We start from the raw sequence: 21221 nt of genomic DNA on the forward strand, positions 1-21221 counted from the left end.
CCTATGACTCTGTGGTGCCACCTGCATCTTGTTCACCTGCTTCTGACTCAGCACCTGCCTTCCCCACTGTCAACACAGTGGTTTGTTCCCAGATACATGAAGCCACAACCCTGCACCTTCTGTCCATGGAAACTCACACACGGTGCCTGACCTTCCCTGATGGTTTCTCCTACCTTAATATAGTAGATTTATCTCCTGCTTGGTGTTTCTCAGTATAATGCTCTTGAAGCATTTACAGAAATCACCACTAAAATTCCATTTTAAAGGCCACTCTATGTGAATGCTAACACATTCTTTATATGACTCATTAGCAGATTTCTTTTTTTCCCAGTAAACACATAGATTTATTTTATCATTTATTTATTTTTTGTAGATTTATTTTAAATAAGTGTGATATATGATGCAGATTGGTTCTGCAGTTTTTAATGAACTGAAATAAAAGTATCTATATACAACAGTATCTGCCTGTGCAACAGATATCTGTAAGGTAAAATAAGGGATTTTAGATGTACTACAGTCTATGTGAAAAAATCAGGTGAAAAATCTGAAAAGGTTTCTATATACCTTCTAGAGTAAAAAAAAAAAATATCAAATTATTAATAACTCAAGGTACTAAACTGCTAAAGGAAGAGGAACAGGCCTTGAGGCTTTTCTTGTAAACTCTAATTCCATATTATGGTTTTGTTAGAGCAGCATTCAAAATTACAGGAGAGGCTTCACCAGCCACATTTTCATAGAAATAGATACAGTGTTAACATTACTGTGTGGCAAGGTGTTCCTGTCTACCTAAATGACAATGATGCCATTGCAGCTAATATTTACCACTTTGGGAGAAGGGAAATTCTATGTATTGTCAACTGAATCATGTATCTTATAGCACTCACTAAAATCTAACACTCATGGCACTATTGTGAGGTACCTAGCTGCGAAGTTGGTTCAGTCGTGTCCGACTCTGCACGACCCCAGAGACGGCAGCCCACCAGGCTCCCTGTTACTACTGAGGGAAACACAAAAATGTAAGCCTGCCTTTCCCCAGAAACCTCTGAAGCCAGAGATTTTAAACAATGAAGGCCCTTGAAAACACTAGAGATATGTACAGATTTGCAAGGAAAAGAAACTCTAGCTGTACCAGCAAGTAATGAAGAAACAGTAAATCTTGATTTTATGAACCTTTAATTATCTAAATGTAAGGAGATTTGGCTTAAGAAATGGACAAAAGCAATTTGTCATTTCTTACCATAAAATGTTGAAAACCAAGTGCTAAATTCAACCACTATGGATTAAAGAAACGAAAACAAAAAAGCCTTAGTAATTGGAGCCTTAATGAGCAAAAGCTCATTTTAAATTGATTTGAGCCCCTGAACTAATCCTGTGTGTCAAAGTCAGGGAAGAAGGATCCCTCTAAACCTGAAAAAACTAGTGCTTTATAAGGAAACTAAAGAAATGAAAGTGTGCCCTCGTGTGAAGAGTTGGCTCGTTGGAGAAGACTCTGGTGCTGGGAGGGATTGGCAGGAGAAGAAGGGGACGACGGAGGATGGGATGGCTGGATGGCATCACCGACTCGATGGACGTGAGTTTGGGTGAATTCCGGGAGTTGGTGATGCACAGGGAGGCCTGGCGTGCTGCAATTCATGGGGTCGCAGAGAGTCGGACATGACTGAGCGACTGAACTGAACTGAACTGATGTGAATGAGTAAAGATATTAAATATAATTAAGATAAAAAAAAAAAAAAGAAAGTGTGCATGTTATCACACCACAGGAATTGAAACTGGTAAAGGATGGGAGAGAAGAAAGAAAAAGTATGATCTGTTTACCCAGGGCAATTATCATTAAAAATCCACAGTAATCTGACCAACTTAATTTTTTCTGAATTACACTGCTCACATTTACTGTGTTAAAACTTAAAATGATTGTCTAATTAAAGAGTAAATGATTCTAAAACAACTTCTTTCTTGCCTCATAGAAGTTACTTTTCAAGAAAGCTTGGTGGAAATCTTTTTAAGGCACAACAGTGTTAGGATAATTTTTTAAAGTACAGGGGAAAATAAAATTAAATCAACTTTATACTTTTTATTAGCCATAAGAAAACTTTTGGGTGGTTCAATAGATGAAGGCTTTTGACTTTGTATAAAATCGTTTAAGTTGCTTGGGTTTTGAATAAAATAGAGATGTTTTCAATTAAATGCTAACACTTAAGTATCTTAAAGCAGGTTTTTTACTGCCCACATCAACAGTTACATCCTCAGACCAACTTTTTCCTTCTTTAATGTGAAATATCGAATCACCAAAATTTTAGGTTAAGTTTACCTTTCAGGCTGTCTTTAAGGCACTGTTTTTTAATTTCTCAGAGATATAAGGTGCTTTACAAGTATCAACAATATGCTGCTATACTTCACTATTTTTCTTGTTTCTATGTAGAAAGAATAACTGTTATTAAGCACAGAATTTTGCTCTAAGGCTGCTAAATTTATAAGTCTATTCCACTTTGGAAATGATAGCCAAAAATCCACCTGATTGATGCTGCTTCAGCATATTCTTCTGAATTCTGGTCACTAAACTACATCCTGAGTTCGAATAAAAATAATGCAGCTTTCAGGCTTTAAAATGACAACATTTAAACTGTCAAGAGAGTCATGGGGTTGTTTGCACAGGACAGTGTTTTCCATCACTTACAGAGTCACAGCTGACATGTCAAGAAGAGAGAACCAATATCACAGCAACAGTCATTTAAGGTAAAAGAAGACACAAGGATTCATGCAGAATGTTTTAAATATTCCCTTGAACAAAGTGATTTAACTGATTTTTCTTCAAGGGCGATGCTCATATGGGAACAGTTAAGGGACATAGAATAACATCTTCCACGTGGGACATATTGAAAGAAAATGTTATTTCAGTTAGTTACACACCAGTCCTTGTTAATTTAGCAGGTCTGTTTTCACATTGTAGTAGTTTTGTTTTTTAGATCTGTAGAATTTATAGAGAAAGAAAATGACATCCTGCACACCCAAGATGAAGACATTTCCTCTAAAGAAACTGGATGTGTCAAAGGCAGACTTTGGCACAGGTTGGGAGGTCAGAGTTACAGTGGCGTTAGTTGTACCTGATGTGGTTGCTATGGTGGGAGCTGAGGAGGGGAAGGCAGAGTTGTGGTTTTAGAATTGGTTGGCATTGGTTGGCAATGGGCACAGGACAGAATTCAGCACCTGGCAGTCACTAATGTTGAGTTATCTGAACAGTAGCTTTTACCTTTCATTTTTTCCCAACGAAGTTAGTATTAGCAACCTTAGCATCAAAATAGGAAACACAGCTGTTGTGGTTTCCCAGATTTCTGGTGCTGGAGAGGTGCCTCTGAGGAGTGGCAGCACTGGGGCTCTCGTGGTGGTGCTCAGTAAAGCTGGGCTGTAGTCACATCAGGGCCAGGGTGGTGCCCTGAGCTGGTCATCACACAGAGCGCGGCCAGGCAGCCTGCATCCCAGAGCAGCGGGTGGGAGAGCCCGATAATGTGTCCTTCGTGCAGGTGTTCAAGTGGACCTGGGGTGCCCAATGCTGTCTGTCCTTCTGTCCCCTGCATCCTCCCCCCTCCTCAGTGTATGCAGGTGTCCATTGAATTGCTTTTGTGTCAAACTATGCAGCATTTTAAAGTGAACTATATTGTTCTTTCAAGAGCTTAATAACATGGTCACAGACTTCTGTGTAAATTGCACTGTAGTCCAGAACACCCTGTTCTGTTGCCCTGGCCTTGCCTATGGAAGGACTGTGCCCCTTGCTGGGGTCATTAGTCATTAGGGCTGTCAGGTTAGGTCATGGGTGAGAGAGCCCTCGGAAGGAAAGGGGAAGACATTGGGGTTTTGGAGAGAAGCTGAGTCTGAATGAAGCCCCTGCTGGGCTGGGAGGCAGGAGACAGACGTGAGCTCTGTAACCTGCTCCCCTAGACAGCCAGGTGGGTAGGTGGGGGCAGGTCTCAGGGACCCTGGTCTCATTCATGGAATGATGGGACTTGATCTCAATCTTTATGCTTTAAAATAAATGGCCCCAGGACTTCTCTGGTGGTCTAGTGGTTAAGAATCCACCTTCCAGTGCAGGGGACATGGGTTCCACCCCTGGTGAAGAACTAAGATCTCACACTCTGGAGCAATTAAGCCCACACACTGCAACAAAGACCCAGAGCAGCCAAAATAAGAAAAATGGTCCTGTGGGAGCCTGCAGATCTCATGGGACCGGGATTTCAAACTCCGTCTGCACAGAGTCCAGGCTCAGATGATAATCCTTGAGTCAGTGTCCCCCAGCCTGGATAACCAGTGGGGGAGGGGACCCAGCAGCCATGCACTGTTGAGTGCTGCCCCCTTCTGGTCACCGCGGAGCAGTGCCGGATCCTGAAGCCTGAACAGGGAGGGAACCCTGTCTGGCCCTGACAGACGGTTCAATTCAGTTCAGTAACTCAGTTGTGTCCAACTCTTTGTGACCCTATGGACTGCAGCACACCAGGCTTCCCTGTCCATCATCAACTTCCAGAGCTTCCTCAAACTCATGTCCATCGAGTCAGTGATGCCATCCAACCATCTCATCCTCTGTCATCCCCCTTCTCCTCCCACATTCAATCTTTCCCAGCATCAGGGTCTTTTCAAATGATTCATTTCTTTGCATCAGGTAGCCAAACTATTGGAGTTTCAGCTTCAGCATCAGTCCTTCCAGTAAATATTCAGGGCTGATTTCCTTTAGGACGGACTGGTTGGATCTCTGTGCTGTCCAAGGGACTCTCAAGAGTCTTCTCCAGCACCACAGTTCAAAAGTCCAGGTTCAATGCACGATACTGGATGCTTGGGGCTGGGGCACTGGGACGACCCAGAGGGATGGAATGGGGAGGGAGGAGGGAGGAGGGTTCAGGATGGGGAACACATGTATACCTGTGGCGGATTCATTTTGATATTTGGCAAAACTAATACAATTATGTAAAGTTTAAAAATAAAATAAAATTAAAAAAAAATAAATAAAAAGCCATGGGGAAAAAAAAAAGCATAAATTCTTTGGCGCTCAGCTTTCTTTGTAGTCCAACTCTCACATCCATACATGACTCCTGGAAAAATCATAGCTTTGACTAGATGGACCTTTGTTGGTAAAGTAATGTCTCTGCTTTTTAATATGTTGTGTAGGTTGGTCATAGCTTTTCTTCGAAGGAGCAAGCATCTTTTAATTTCATGGATGCAGTCACCATCTACAGTGATTTTGGAGCCCCCCAAAATAAAGTCTGTCACTGTTTCCATTGTTTCCCCATGTATTTGCCATGAAGTGATGGGACTGAATGCCATGATCTTAGTTTTCTGAATGTTTTTTAAGCCAGCTTTTTTACTCTCCTCTTTAACCTTCATCAAGAGGCTCTTTAGTTCCTCTTCACTTTCTGCCATAAGGGTGGTGTCATCTGCATATCTGAGGTTATTGATATTTCTCCCAGCAGTCTTGATTCCAGCTTGTGCTTCATCCAGCCTGGCATTCCGCTTGAAATTACAGACTGAGGGCCTGCAATAGGAAGCTGATGTTTGTAGGTGGTTCACTATTTTGTAGTCATAACTGAGTGAAAAATAATAAAATAGGAATCCCAAGCATCAGGCAGGAAGAAAGGAGTGGAGACGCTTAAAAAGCCTAAAAAATATTTCTTGCGTATTAAAATCGATGCATGATACTGGATGCTTGGGGCTGGTGCACTGGGACGACCCAGAGAGATGGTATGGGGAGGGAGGAGGGAGGAGGGTTCAGGATGGGGAACACATGTATACCTGTGGCAGATACATGTTGATATATGGCAAAACCAATACAATATTGTAAAGTTAAAAAATAAAAAAATCAAAAAAAAATTAAAATCTAGCTTCTTGTTGATACTTTGCCATTCCCCAAATCTGAAACTAGTTTTTTTTTGGTGATGAAAAATCATTGTCATTATTTTAGTATGTGAATGTTGTATAATCAGTTCAGTTCTTTCTAGAAAATACTTTCAGTTTGAAGATTATCCAGACTTTTAATCCAGACTCTGTGCTTTTAGTCTTTAGGGCATTTTACTGAATCACGTGTAACCACTGTTTTTTTTTCGCTTGACACAGGAGTTACTGGCAATTTTATTAACACTTTGAATATGTAAAGACACACACACACACCCTTAAGTCTACCAGGAATACAACCTGTGATTGGCTTGATGAGTACTTTGTCCTTCTCCCTCACATTGGAATGTGTGCTGTTGCATGTACCTTCCTGTTTTATATTTTTCTTACAGTACAAGTACTTTACTGCTCCTATTTAACCAGGACAGGTAATGCATGTAAGACACAGGAAATTGAGGCTTTATCACTTTATCCCATAATGTCATAATAAATTTCTTTATTCCCCAATTGTTGTTGTGTTTGTGCTACAGTAGAGCTCTCATTAAATGAGAGCTTTGACTGTTACTTACAAGAATTAATTTACCAAGAGTGACTTCTTCATATAAAGTGCCCCTTTGCTTGCTGAGCATTACTGAGGTTCATTTTATATTGAATGAAAATGGAGACATTTATGGAGATTCAAATTATTTATTGAAGGGCTAGGCACACCAGGTACTCATCCTGCCACCTTGTGGATTAATGAGATAGACAGTTAAAACCAAGGGTCATGATGAAAACTTGAAAAGAAAGTGAAAGTGTTAGTTGCTCAGTTGTGTCCAACTCTTTGCAACCCCACTGACTGTAGCCCACCAGGCTCCTCTGTCCCTGATATTCTCCAGGCAAGCGTACGGGAGTAAGTTTCCATTCTCTTCTCTAGGGGATCTTCCTGACCCAGGGATCGAACCCAGATCTCCTACATTGCAGGCAGATTCTTTACCATCTGAGCCACATGATTAAAAACCTCCCACACTGAACATTGTATTAAGCACATTATTTTAATAAACTAGTGTGCATCCTTCAGTTTGCATTTCAGGCAGGTGCCTTGTCATCTCTTCTATTTAAAATCTGTGGCTGTCTAGAGCTGTGTCCGGAAATCTGGTCAAAGAAGGAGCCTTCCTAAAGGCAGCTAAAACTTCTTCAACACCCCAAAGAGATAGGATTGGATGAAAAGACCTCTTGGACAAAGTATATTGCATTGGGATGGAGAAAAATGTTGGTTAGTGTTAGCATATCAACAACTATTACATTATTTTCTCTATTTTCTAAAGTAAGGTATGTGTTACTTTATTGAAATGGGTACATTTTTATAAACTTTAATTTGCAGGAATCAGAAACCCCAACTCTACGAGGCCTTTCCTTTACTGTCAGACCCGGTGAACTGTTAGCTGTGGTTGGACCTGTGGGAGCAGGAAAGGTAAGTTGTGATGCCCTTGATGCAACACCACAGTCCCTGTTAAATTCTCAAGAGTGGAACCCGGAGCTGAGTGTGACACAGTTTGAATTGGCTGTATCTAGAACGGAACTGGTGTCAGGAATTTGGATGTCTCAGTGAAGGAGATTATTTATGTGACAGCTGTTCAGGTTGGATACAGACAATGGGGACTTCTTTTTGTCACGGTGGCACCTCCAGGAATTCTGGAGGTGGTAAAGGCTCTTCTAGGAAGCTCTGAGCATTTCCTTACGTGACTTGACTTGGTCCCATCAGTGCACGTGCAGTGAAGGTGCAGCCATGTGCTGGAGATAAAGGTACAGACTTGAACAAGACCCCGATTCTCTGCCTTTCAGAGGCAACCAGGTTCTGGGGCAACACAGGTATGCAGGCAGGTTATTTCAGCCCAGTGTGGTGAGCACTCTGATGGTGTGGACACGGATATGTCATTTCTGTGTGTTACAGGAGATTTGATGGGTATGTGTAGGTGCACTTAGTGTCCTGTGTTTTGTATGACAAGATACAGAAACTTAAATATGGGATGTGTGCAGGAGAGGGTGATGATTTCCTCCATGAAGGGCTTTTAAAATTTTTATTTTTTTAAATTGGAGAATAATCGCTTTACAATATTGTGTTAGTTTCTGCCATACATCAACAGATATTTCCTCTCTCTTGAATCTCTTTCCCACCTCTCACCCCGTCCTACCACTCTAGGTTGTTGCAGAGCACAGGATTTGAGCTCCCTGGGCATGATGGACTTCTATTCTTCAAATACAACTAGCTCAGAGTTCTTTTAAATAATAATCTTTGGATATATTCTTCACACATAGCTTTAAAATTTTTTTAAATATATTTTTAAATTTATTTGGTTGCATTGGGTCTTTTCTTTTTTTTTTGAGGCGGGGAGGGGTCTCTAATTGTGGCATGTGGGTTGAGTTGCCCTGAGGCATGTGGGATCTTAGTTCCCTGACCAGGGGACCAGGGATCTAACCAGAGCCTCTGGCATTGGAAGGCGGATTCTTCTTTTTTTTTTCTTTCAGTGTTTATATTCTGAAAGTAGTTATTATTTTTTTTAACATTTTATTTTGTACTGGGTTGTAGCCAGTAAACACTGTTCTGATAGTTTCAGGTGAATGGTGAAGGGTGCATGTCAGCCATACATATACATGTATCCATTCTCCCCCAAACTCCCCTCCCATCCAGGCTGCCACATAACATCGAATAGAGTTCCGTGAGCGATAGAGTAGGTCCCTGCTGGTGATCCATTTCAAATATAGCAGTGTGTACCTGTCCATCCTAATCTCCCAAACTGTCCCTTCCGCCCATCCTGGAAGGTGGATTCTTAACCACTGGACCACCAGGGAAGTACCCACATAGCTTTTTTTCTTGTTGCAAATTATGTTTATTGATGATAACTTTATATAATTTACTCCCTATATTTGATGTTACAAACTTTAGGGTCTTTGAGATAGGCAGGATCCTTGTATGTAACTGGCATAAACCCCAAAATTTGAGCTCTCTTAATTGCTTTTGTGATTTCTTTTTGTTTTTTCCCACAAAGACCTGTTATATGCCTTCCATAAATGCAACCAGTAAATGGAGAGATAAACTGGGATAAAAGCTGTAGATTCTTATAATCTACACATTTTTCATACAAGGTACATTTTTTCAGAGGCTTCTTATAAGAATTTTCCATTGGAATAGGCAGGTCCCTGTTGCTGGTTACCTGTTAATATTATGAACAACTTTTTCTCCACATCCCTGCATGAATCCCAGGATTTGTGAGGCAGACAACAGTTGTTGTGAAAATGTGTCAACTTTCTCTTGCCTAACCCACTGCAAAGAGCTACCATAGCCGCCATGGTTCCTTGCTCTTCCCCTCCCCACATAGCTTTTTAAGAAAAAGTATTTGTCAAGTAAAAGATACCCAGATGCAAGAACAATTGCATTAAACATCAGATACAGAAAATACACATCATGCTTCTGCTCTGCTAGTGAAGGATGTTAAACATTCTTAGTCTTTGCTGAGTAGAGCACTTCATTCGGAGGAAACTCTGGCAGAGTGGATTGTTACAGTATTAATATTCCTTATCAACCTTTAGTCTACATTGACCAATAGTGCTGGTACTTTATCCTCTTCTGATATCATTGATCAAGCACCAGGGTGGGGTCCGCTGTGCTGCGGGGCGTGTTCCGTCCTGAGTGCTGCCTGTTCACACGTGTGTGTTGCCTTCTGTTTTAGTCGTCACTGTTACGTGCTCTGCTCGGGGAGCTGCCCCCGAGCCAGGGGAAGGTCAGCGTGCACGGGAGGATTGCATATGTTTCTCAGCAGCCCTGGGTGTTTCCAGGAACTGTGAGGAGTAACATTTTATTTGGGAAGAAATATGAAAAAGACCAATATGAAAAAGTAATAAGGGCTTGTGCTTTGGAAGAGGTGAGTAATGACTCTTGAGTTGCATGTATTCAAATTTCAAATAATGATAATATTGGTTTAAGCTCTAAGATTTGTTGAAAGTTCTTTTTATTTGATTTTGAAAGGTCTTTTATTTGTTGCTTTAAGCTGGACTTCTGAGTAAATATGCAGTCATATACATTGTTGTTTTAATTCTGGTGTGATAATGATGGTCACAGAATTCCTTTGTTTCATTTGGTGAAGTTTCATTCACTTTTAGATTCTTTTTTTAATGGACAATTAACAAAAATTTGTAAGAATAGAGAGCTCCATGTAATGAACCCTCATGTTCCCACCACTAGGTTCAGCCAGGGTCAGCTGGTGGCCAGTCTTGCTGGGTCTTTACCCTGCCCTGTGCCACCCCTCCACCCAACACCCCACCCCATCCCCTGGTATTCCAAAGCAGATCCTAGATCTCAGATTAGTTCACCTGTAAACATTTCATTGTTGTTCAGTTACTAAGTCCTGTCCAGCTCTTTCTGACCCCATGGACTACAGCAGGCCAGGCCTCCCTGTCCTTCACCATCTCCTGGAGCTTGCTCAAACTCATGTCCACCGAGTAGGTGATGGCATCCAACCATCTCATTCTCTGTCATCCCCTTCTCCTCCTGCCCTCAGTCTTTTCCAGTGTCAGGGTCTTTTCCAATGAGTTGGCAGTTCATACAAGTGGCCAAATTATTGGAGCTTCAGCTTTAGCATCAGTCTTTCCAATGAATATTTAGGGTTAATTTCCTTTAGTATTGACTGGTTTAATCTCCTTGCAGTCCAACGGATTCTCAAGAGACTTCTCTAGAACCATAATTCAAAAGTATCAGTTCTTTGGCATTCAGCCTTCTTTATGCTCCAACTCTCACATTCATACACAACTACTGGAAAAAACCATAGCTTTGACTATATAGACCCTTGTCAGCAAAGTGATGTCTCTGCTTTTTAATATGCTGTCTAGGTTGGTCATAGCTTTTCTTCCAAAAGAGCAAGCATGTTTTAATTTCATAGCTTCAGTCACCATCTGCAGTGATTTTTCTTTTTTTCATCTGCAGTGATTTTTGAGCCCAAGAAAATAAATTCTGTCACTGTTTCCACCTTTTCCTCACCTATTTGCCGGGAAGTAATGGGAGCAGATGCCACATAAATCAACAGTAAACATATTCTGTTACCATAAGCAATATAGTATGTAACATTTGACTGTCTATTATCTTTAACCACTTTTAAAAACTTAAAAAAAATGGTATGGTATGGTATGGTATGGTATGGGGAGGGGGGAGGGTTCAGAATGGGGAACACGTGTATACCTGTGGCGGATTCATTTTGATATTTGGCAAAACTAATAATTATGTAAAGTTTAAAAATAAAATAAAATTTAAAAAATAATAAAAAAAAGCTTTTAAGGATTTTAAAAACTTTTAGGCATTACATGAAGGTATCATGCTGATAAATTTTAGTTTGATATTTTCCCACATAGATTGCTTTACCTTACAAATCCTTCTTGGATGCCTGTAAGTTTGTACTTTCATCTTATATTTACACATTCCTGCCAACTTGGACATTTTCTTTTCAGACTGCCTTAACAATCATAGGATAATAAGTTAATTGATCCTTCTGTGTCTAGGTATAGAAGCCTTTGAGACTTGAGTTATTTTAGTGTTGCCTTCATTTCAAATATAATCTTCAGTCACCACCTGGGCAGTGTGATGTGAAAGAGCAAAAGGCTATGAACTGGTTCAAAAGGGCATGATCTGGTTCAGATTCCAGCTCTTCTGTTTAACAGTTGAGCATCCTCAGACCAGTGATATGACCTTACTTAGTCTCAGTTTCCTCATCTGTGAAATGGGGCCAGGGCTTCCTGTGAGCTTGTTGTGAGGATTAGAAATAATCAGTGTCAGGGTCCAGCACAGAGCTTCGTGCACTGATCTTACCCCCCAGGAGCTGAGAGAAGCTGTGTGAATGTGTACAAATGATGGAGTAGAATAAGACGGGTCCTTCATGAGAGATGAGAGATATGAACAGAGCCTTAGGAACCCAGCAGGTAGAAATGAATCCAGGATGGTTTCATGGGAGAGTGTGCTTAGGCTGAGCATGGGAAAGTGGGCAGGATATTGACAGGCCGTTAGAGGAGGGGCGATTCCACATGGAAGAAAAGCTGTGAAGGAAGCAGGGCTCCTGCTGCTTGACTCTAGAGTCCAGCCCTCCTCTGCCAGGGCCTCACGTCCATATCCACATTTACCATTTCAGCAGTCTGCTCCGTGGTGCTTCTACTGTAAGTCTCCACTATCGCTGAAGAGCCCTAGATGTGCTTCTGGATGGATGGCACCAAACCAGCATCACCATTTCCTAGTTTGCCTCTAGTTTGTGTGTCTGCTGTTTAGTGAGAATTGGGGAAACTTAACTTAAAGGAAAATAACGTGAATAAGAACACCTTTCTGTCAGTGGGGGGAATTGTAGTCTATACTCAAGTCAGGCTTTTCCCTTTAACCTAATTAGAAAATAGTGGCCGGGAAATTAGCCTGACTTGGATTTTATTTCAAATCCTGTGAAATGTTTTTCCCATTTGGGGCTGGTCCATAAATAATCATCAGAGTCAACAACACGCTTGCAGTACTGCTACCAGACTCAGAGAGAGCCTGTTTCTTGTGCCCTAACTGTGCTCAGTGAATGAGTGGATTTAGGTGCCTTTTCTAGAACATGATTAAGATTGCTGTGCTATGATGTGTTACTATTTTGAGAGACAAAACGAAACAATGTAGAATCAAAGCATAAAAGCTAAGTGGAACAGTTTGCAAGGACTTCAACTGTGAAGCAGCGGCCAACAACTCTGTGTGTGTGTGTGTGTGTGTGTGTGTGTAGGGCTGGGAACCTGTCTTAAAATGGCTCACTGTTGTTCATGAAAACCAAAGCAAGGGATGGTAATAACTTCTGAACTCAACAAAGAAAGAAGGTGAAATAATGATGAATTTTCATGACAGATCAGTTGCTGCCTTTCATTGGATGTACCTCAGTTAAGCTTTGAGTGAGCAGAGAACCTGTGTGTCTGTGTGCCTGTCAGGGAGGGTTACGATAGAGACACCTTCTTTCTTCTCTTTATGGTCATGTGCTTTGCATGTTATGACCCACACTGTGAATGTGGTCCCGCTGTTGGTTTTATGGGAAAACAGGCATCAGCCACCAGTAGCAAGTTATAATCACTTTCAGTCCTTTCTCCATTTATGGAGGGTGTTCTCACTTTTGAATTTAGTGACTTTTGTTTTTGTAGTACATTCTGTAGAAGAGGAATGTGAGACTTAGGGAGATCAAAGGACTTGTCTATCATGCAGACTCCAGTGTGCTACCCGTTTTCTCCCCAGATTTGCTAAAGTAGAGACAGAGTGAGCACGTCATCTGCAGAAAGGTACTGCTGTGTATCTTAGGTTGATGCCTGAGGGGTTTAGTAGATAATTCAAAGATTTCTAACATAATAATTGTGTAACTTAAACCTGATTGTTATCTTGTCATTTTGGGGATATTGTGTCATTTTTTTTTTTAATTTCCCCAGATGCTCTGGGGAAAATAGACTGATTTGTCTATTTACTTCTTAAATAGCATTCAAATATAACTCATGGTAGATTCCCAGATCCTCAAGTCAAAGCTTCATATCTTTCTTAACTTTGAGTTTTTCCTGCTTTCACAGATAAGCATCTGCTTAGTCCAGCTGATCTACTTGGTGTACGTCAAGCACACTGTTTCTTTCCTTTTGGTTTCCCTGCCCAGCCTGCTCTTTCTGGTCTCATTTCTTGTACAGACCTCATCTATCACACTATAACTTGCCTTAAGTATCACTGTGAAGACATTGGTCAGGTGGTATCCCTTCTCTGAAAGGGGGAAGCAGAGACCAAGATCAGCAAAAGTGATAATTTAAGATACAATGTGTCTCTGGCACAGACCTTCACACCTGCATGTCCAGCTGCACCGGTGGCACTCGGTGGCATCACCGAGTGGTCATCTCAGCTTGTCCACAAGAAAAGCCTCCTAAACCTGCATCCGCCATCTTCCCCAACTCAGCAAATGGAGACCCTGTCTTTCCCCTTCTTCTACCCAAACACCACAGTCCTCTGCTCTTAGAGCCAACACCCATCCCGTCAGCAGGTCTTACAACTCTGCCTTCCAAATGTGTCTGGAGTGTGACCCCATCTCTCCATTCCCACTGTTTTCTAGCTTATTCCAGTAGTGTCCTCACTTGTATCTGCCCTCACCCTTCCCCACTTACTGCCTGGTTTCTGCAAAGCACAGGAATTTCCTTGTAAACCTCAGACCATGTCAGTCCTCCCCTCACCCACCTCTTACTGGAGTGACCCCAGGGTCCTCCTGCTCTATCTCTGTCCTCACCCCCTCATTCTCACTCTGCTCTCCTGCCTCTTTGTCCTGAACCCCTTGGGCATCTCCCTGGGGCCCCTGCATCCGCCCCTCCCTCTGTGAGGAGCAGCCTCTCCAGGTCTGCCTGAGCCCCTCCCCCTCCCCAGATCTGCTCATACCGGCTCTGAGCAGAGCCCTCACACCCCAGTGTGGACTCACTTCCCCCCTTCACTCTCCATCCCCCTGAGCTGGCTTGCTTTTCCTTCTTGTCCTCAGTTCTTGTGCTCGGGTTAATTTTCCATATCATCATCTCCCACCATGGAAAGAAATTCCAGGGGCTCTGTTTCCTCGTGGCTGAATTCATTGTGCCCAGAACAATGCCTGGTGTGTAGTCAGTCCTCAATAAATACCTGTTAAAGTGGTCAAATGCATAAATGTTTAAAAAAAATACAGAATTAAAACAAATGAAAAGCCCTGAGAGGTTTTTTTAATTTTCCTGGTTACAGTTTAGTCACTATGAAATAAGTCCATTGCTGTTGATTAAATACTTGTATGAAGAAATGATGCTAAAATGTTAGGATGGCAGGAGGAGATCACACTTTAAGTCTTTTTCTTTTTTCCTTTTCTATCTCCATGCAGGATTTGCAGAATTTGAAGGAAGATGTAATTGTGAGAGGAGATGGAGGAACCCCACTGAGTGAAGGACAGAGAGCCCGGGTCAGCCTCGCCAGGTAAGTGGGGTTTCACTTGTCATCCTAACTCTCCTCCTCTGCGGCTCCTAGTGGACGTGAGCATGCAGACCCCGCTCACCGGGTGAGCCTGTGTGAAGCAGGGTCTTGGTCCTTTCCCTGGGCTCTTGGGATGAACATGGAGTTGCTGGACGCCATCATGATTCAGAGATGAGATCCAGCGAGTGTGAAGTGTCCTCTCCTGACGTCTCTCTCTGTTTCCTAGAGCTGTGTATCAGGATGCGGACATTTACCTCCTGGACGATCCGCTCAGCGCAGTGGACGCAGGAGTCAGCAGGCACTTGTTCGAACAGTGAGTTTGCTTCTGTTTTCTATCATTTCTGCTTTCCAAGAATACTGTAGAGATCAGAGAAGGGAGCTCAGGAAAGCCTTTGTGCTTTAGGAGTCTCAGCTCACTCTGCCTTGGTGTTCCTCTCTCCCGTTCCTTCCCTCCACACAAGATCCATCGTAGAGAAGTTTTGCATCATGATGAGGTCAGGACAGGAAAATACAGCAGGTGCTTCTAGTGTGTGGAGTAGAGTGGGATTGGTGCTTTAGGGAGTGAGGGATAGATGGCTGATTCCCCCATGACTTGCAGGTAATGGATCCAGACCCCAGGGATAAGAAGGATGTACAAATTTTAAATCAAAGAGTAGGCCTTGGGAACCTGATAACTGGATGCCAATCCTTTTCCTCCATCATGTGTTAAAGACACATTAGAAGTGAAGTTTTCAGTAGCAACATAGGGCTTCCATGGAAAGACTGTTGGTTTATTAATCCATTGGTTTGAAAATATTTAATAAAGTCTAGAATTTACAAATGATTTATTTCACATCTGAGTATGACTCAGATGTTTTACATTGCTTCATGGGTCCTTACTAAGATTAATACTTAGACCCTCATGTAGGGTTACCTTGAATTTGAAACTTGGTATCTTGGTTGAAGTCCTGACTCTCACTTTGTTCTGCAATGTGTTGTCAGTGGCTCTTTCTTGGCCACAGAACTCCTGAAAGTGGACAGCTCTGATGTCTCTCTGTCCTAACACATGCTGACCGAGGGCTCTGGTGGAGTCTAGACTGACCTCTTTGAAAGCCTCATGAATTTGCTCTTTCTGAAGCAGCCTCCACATCTACCCCACAGTTAGTTCTCTTGCTGTTGTTCACCTTGTTAAAGCCAATGAGCCTTCCAGCTGCACTTATTAACACCCTACTGTGTGCACTGAGATTGATGCCCTTACAGATGTTGCTGCACAAAACCTCAGTTTGCAAGGAGGATGGTGAGCTAGGAGAGGGGAGGACCACACTGGGCTGAACTAGGGAGACTAGGATGCCCAGCTGTCATTCCTGCCTCTGAGGAACCTGTCTCTACGTGGCGCTTGTTAAGACAGATGCCTGGGGAAAGGTCAGCTGAGTCAAGGTTTAGAGAGTTTCCATACAGGGTAGGAAATACTAGCGGAAGTGGCAGCTGGAGGCTTTCACTGAAGTTGGAAAGCTCCTTGTGCCTGGGGCTAGGCGGGCAGTGCCCTGGGGGCCTGCGGGCTGGGCAGGTGTGTGGAGGCTGAGAAGAGGACCCAGTTCTTTGCTGAAGGAAGGGTAGAAGCTCAGGTGTGGAGGGAGGAGGAAGCAGGGCTGTGAGGAGAACATCAGGCACGTCCTCACCTGGAGGAGGCGGGGTGTTTGGCAGAAAGAAGCTGTTTGGAAATTCTCGCTGTGAGGTCCTGTGTCAATTTGCTGAGGCTGTGTCCATCCAGCCTGCTCTCACAGGAGAACATAGCCTGAGTGGCTTAGAAATAATAGCAGTTTATCTCTCTTGGTTCTGGAGGCTGAGAAAGTCCAAGGTCAGGGTGCTGAGAGATTCAGCGTCTGGTGAGGGTCTGATTCCTGTGTCCTCACATGGTGGAAGGGTGAGGGAGCCCTGTGGTTCCTTTTATCAGGACACCAATCCCATGTATGCAGATTCCACCCTTATGACCTAGTGCTCCTGATGGCCCCACCTCCTAACACCAACACAGTGGGAAACAGCTTTTAATGCATGAATTTTGAGGACAAAAACATTCAGTCTATAGCAAGTTGTCACAGATGGGGGTGCTTGAAGAATAGAAATTAATTCTCTCACCGTTCTCAAGGCTGGGAGTTCAGGGTACGGGCAGCTTTGGTCTCTGCTGAGCACGCCTCCTCACCCACTGGCAGCAGCTACCACGCTGTGTCCTCAGGCGGTCTTCCCTCTGTCCTCAAGCACCCTGTGTCTCTGTCCTTTTTTATTAAAGTTTCTATTGAAATATAGTTGATTTACAATATTGTGTTAATTTCTTTGTACAGCAAAGTGGCTCAGTTATACACATATATACATTCTTTTTAATACTCTTTCATTCTGGTTTATCTCAGGATATTGAATATAGTTCACTTCACTATACTATAGGACCTTGTCCATTATACACATAATAGTTTGCATCTGATAACCCCAAATTCCCAGTCCATCCCTCCCCCCCACCCCCTCCACCCATGCAACCCCAAGTCTATTCCCTATGTCTGTGAGTCTGTTTCTGTTTTGTAGATAGCTTCATTTTTGCCATATTTTACATTCCAAGTGATACGTGATATCTGTCTTTCTCTTTCTGACTTACTTTACTTAGTATGATAAGGTCTAAGTCCATCCACATTTCTGCAAATGGTATTCTTTCTTTCTTTTTATTTTATGACTGAGTGGTGTTACATTGTCTATATGTATCATATCTTCTTTATCCATTTATTTGTCCATGGATATTTAGGTTTTTTCCATGTTTCGGTTATTGTGAATAGTTTTGCTATGAATATAGGGGTGCATGTATCTTTTTGATTTATAGTTTCCTCCAGATATATGCCCAGTAGTGGGATTACTGGATTGTAAGGTAATTCTGTTTTTAGTTTTCTGAGGAACCTCCATAGTGTTTTCCATAATGCCTGTGACACCTGATATTCCCACCAGCAGTGTAGCAGGGTTCCTTTTACCCCATTCTCCCTCAGCCACTGTTGTTTTAATAATGACCATTCTGACTGGCATGAGGTGATACCTCATTGCAGTTTTGATTTACATTTCTCTAATAATTCAAAATAGTGGGTTTCTTTTCATGTGCCTATTGGCCATCTGTATGTGTCCTTTGGCGAAATGTCTATTTAGTTCTTCTGCCCATTTTTTGATTGGATTTTGTTGTTGTTGTAGTTGTTAAGTTGTATGAACTGTTTGTATATTTTAGAAATTAAGCCCCTGTTGGTCACATCATTTGTAGTATTTTCTCCCATTCTGTAGGTTGTCTCTTCATTGTGTTTATGGTTTCCTTTGCTGTGAAAAGCTTGTAAGTTTGATTACATCCCATTTGCTTACTTTTTTCAATTAAAAATAATTATTTGTTTATGGCTGTGCTGGCTCTTTGTTGCTGTGGAGTTTTCTCTCTAGTTGTGATGAGCAGGAGCTTCTCTCTAGTTGCAGTGTGTGGGCTTCTCATTTCAGTGGCTCTTCTTGAGCAGAGCACCGGCTCTAGGGTGTGTGAGCTCAGTAGTTGAGGCTCCTGGGCCCCAGAGCACAGGCCTGGTAGTTTTGGTCCATGGACTGAGTTGCTCCGTGGCATGTGGGACCCTCCTAGACCAGGGATCGAAACCATGTTCCCTGCATTAGCACATGGGTTCTTCACCAGTGTGCCACCAGGGAGGCCCCCATTTGTATATTTTTACTTTTATTTCTGTTGCCTTAGCAGACTGACCTAAGAAAACATTGGTATAATTTATGTCAGAGAAAGTTTGCCTCTAATCTCTTCTAGAGTTTTATAGTGTCACATCTTTTGATTAAGTCTTTAATCCATTTTGAGTTTATTTTTGTGCATGGTGAGAGGGTGTGTTCTAACTTCACTGATTTACATGCCTGTGTCCATGTCCTTATGTCTTAGTCTCCTCTTCATCTAAGCACACCAGTCAGATTAGATTAGGTCCAGTATAATTAAGGGTAATGGTTACCTTTTAAAAGTCTCTGTCACTGAATTCTACAGTACTGATGGTTAAAGTGTCAAGTGAATCTGAGGGGACATGACTGATTTAAAGCAGGTCCAGAACATCAAAGTGAAGAGACTTCAGCAGAGTCCAGTGTGTGAGAGGGAGATGTGTGAGGAACTCTGAGCTCTGGATACGAGGAGCTGGGATTCCACATCCACTAAGCAGGGGTCGTTAGTCTTTGGTGGGACCTGCCCGTATGTAAAATGTGCTGAGTGTTGAGGTGATGAAAGAGTTGTGGAGATGGATGGTGGTGATGGCTGCACAACTATGTGAATGTACTTAATGCCACTGGGCTGTATGCTTAAAATTGTTAAAATGGTAAATTTCACGTTAGGTATATTGTAACACTTATACAAACCTGCATAGTAGTACTGAATCTGTGAGAACATGAGAGAACAGGGCAGATGACACATGGCATGGTCTCCAGCTCTCTGATCTGACCCTCCATTCCCAGCCTCTCCCATTCATGGCTTGATGAATTTTCCCTTAAAGAAGTGCCTGTGTCTTGTCACGAGTTCAGTGACAGGCGCTAGTGCTGTGACAGCGATTCCCCACCCCCACCCTCCTGGCATCATGAGTATCTCAGCCTCCTTGTTCCCAGCGTCCCGCCCTGAGCTCACAAATGTGTGTCACCCCATCTTGTGTGCATCTGCACAAGTTCTCCATCAGGCCAGGAACAGATTCTACTGGCTGTTGCATCTGTGTCACAGGGGAAGGCTGCTGCTGCTGCTAAGTCGCTTCAGTCGTGTCCAACTCTATGCGACCCCATAGACAGCAGCCCACTAGGCTCCTCTGTCCCTGGAATTCTCCAGGCAAGAATAATGGAGTGGGTTGCCATTTCCTTCTCCAATGCGTGAAAGTGAAAAGTGAAAGTGAAGTCACTCAGTCATACCTGACTCTTAGCAACCCCATGGGCTGCAGCCTACCAGGCTCCTCCGTCCATGGGATTTGCCAGGCAAGAGTACTGGAGTGGGGTGTCATTGCCTTCTCCACAGGGGAAGGCAATTGGTGTAAAATATAGTGTGCTGATCACAGAAGTTCTCCTGAGCTGTTTTTCAAATACAGGAGATATTTATAAAATCCTCTCAAATATTTTGGGTGCACCACTTTGGATATATATTTGATAGAAGCAGGCTTAAAACTGTTGTTTGCTAATCAGAACCACATTCTCTAGGGTGACTTAAAACAAAAGCAGAGAGCATGAAAGCAAATTAGGAAGTCACTCAGCAGCAGCTGGAGAGTGTTCTCAAGTTAGAGAACTGGATGGAACAATATGCTGTGAGAGGTGGTGGTCACGTGGAAGCTTAGTCATGTGAAGTGTTTTGTATTAAAAGTGAATGAATCACACTTTTACTTATGATTAGAAGATTCCTTCAGTAATGGAGGATGGTCACTAAGGTTTATGAGTTTTACAGTTTATGCTGTGAACACTAAATGGGTTCTGTCACCTACAGAAGGTGAGGGGCCTTGGGTGAACTGATGCTGTCTCACCTGTGTCCAGTCATGGATCCTGTCCTGGTTCTGCCCCACATCCCAGACCCCTGCCTCCTGCATTATCAAGTCTTCAGTTCTGTCCGGATCAGACTCCCATGCTGCTGTCTACACAGCTCACCCTCCTGCTGCAGCCCTTCTCAGACCCCTCTTCACATTCGGGAAGCAGCTCCAGGTCCTCAGACAGAGAACAGGCTTCTTCTACCCCCATCAGCATTTCTAGCTCATCCCCATATTCACTCAGTATCCAGTTGTGCTGGCTCTGTGGGGTCCTTTCTCACCCTCTCTGTCTGTGCATACTGGTCCCTCTGTCCCAGAGCCAGGGAGCAGTGCACAGGAGACAGAAGGAAGACGGACCCTGCCGTCCCCTCCTGCTCCTCCAGGGGCGCTGTGCCCTCTGTCTTCCCACAGCCTCAGTGGGTGCACTTGGCCATTTATGAGTCCCCCCTCCAGCCCCAAAGCTGTAAATGCAGGAAGGCGCCTCAGCCCAGTGTGTTCAGTCCCAGAACCCCTGCACCTGCTGTGTCTTCTTCCAGGATGTTTCCCCAGAGAGTCTCAGGGCTCCCGTGTCTCCCTATCTAAGACAGCAGACCCCCTTGCTTTTTCTTTAGAGCACACATCACTGCCCAATAGTGCATTTTCTATAATCGTTCAGTGCATCCCCCTGGGCAAGGTGCAGAGTGTTGTCTTCTATGTTGACTTCAGCATATCCTCAGCACTTAAGATAGTGCCTGGCTCCTCAACAAACCTCTGTTGATTGAATGAATGGAGGTGTGGCCTCTGTCTATTTCATTTGTGTCCCCTCCACCACGGGATGTGTCCTCTTTTAGAGTGAAAAGTGAAAGTTGCTCAGTTGTGTCTGA

At 43.1% G+C, this 21221-nt stretch overlaps 1 protein-coding gene and 1 pseudogene across 1 annotated transcript in view; one reads left to right on the forward strand and one right to left on the reverse strand.

Moving 5' to 3' along the window:
• The window catches only part of LOC129624642 (ATP-binding cassette sub-family C member 4-like), a 182164-nt gene that overhangs the window by 37746 nt on the left and 123197 nt on the right, over window positions 1–21221 (forward strand). The window contains 4 exon segments of the mRNA XM_055542795.1: window positions 7235–7324; window positions 9582–9773; window positions 14757–14848; window positions 15072–15158. Coding sequence (XP_055398770.1) covers window positions 7235–7324; window positions 9582–9773; window positions 14757–14848; window positions 15072–15158 — 461 coding nt within the window.
• Window positions 8737–9201, reverse strand: LOC129624641 (28S ribosomal protein S18c, mitochondrial-like; annotated as a pseudogene).

This window comes from Bubalus kerabau, chromosome 12, assembly GCF_029407905.1.
Source record: "Bubalus kerabau isolate K-KA32 ecotype Philippines breed swamp buffalo chromosome 12, PCC_UOA_SB_1v2, whole genome shotgun sequence".
NCBI classification, from domain to species: Eukaryota; Metazoa; Chordata; class Mammalia; order Artiodactyla; family Bovidae; genus Bubalus; species Bubalus kerabau.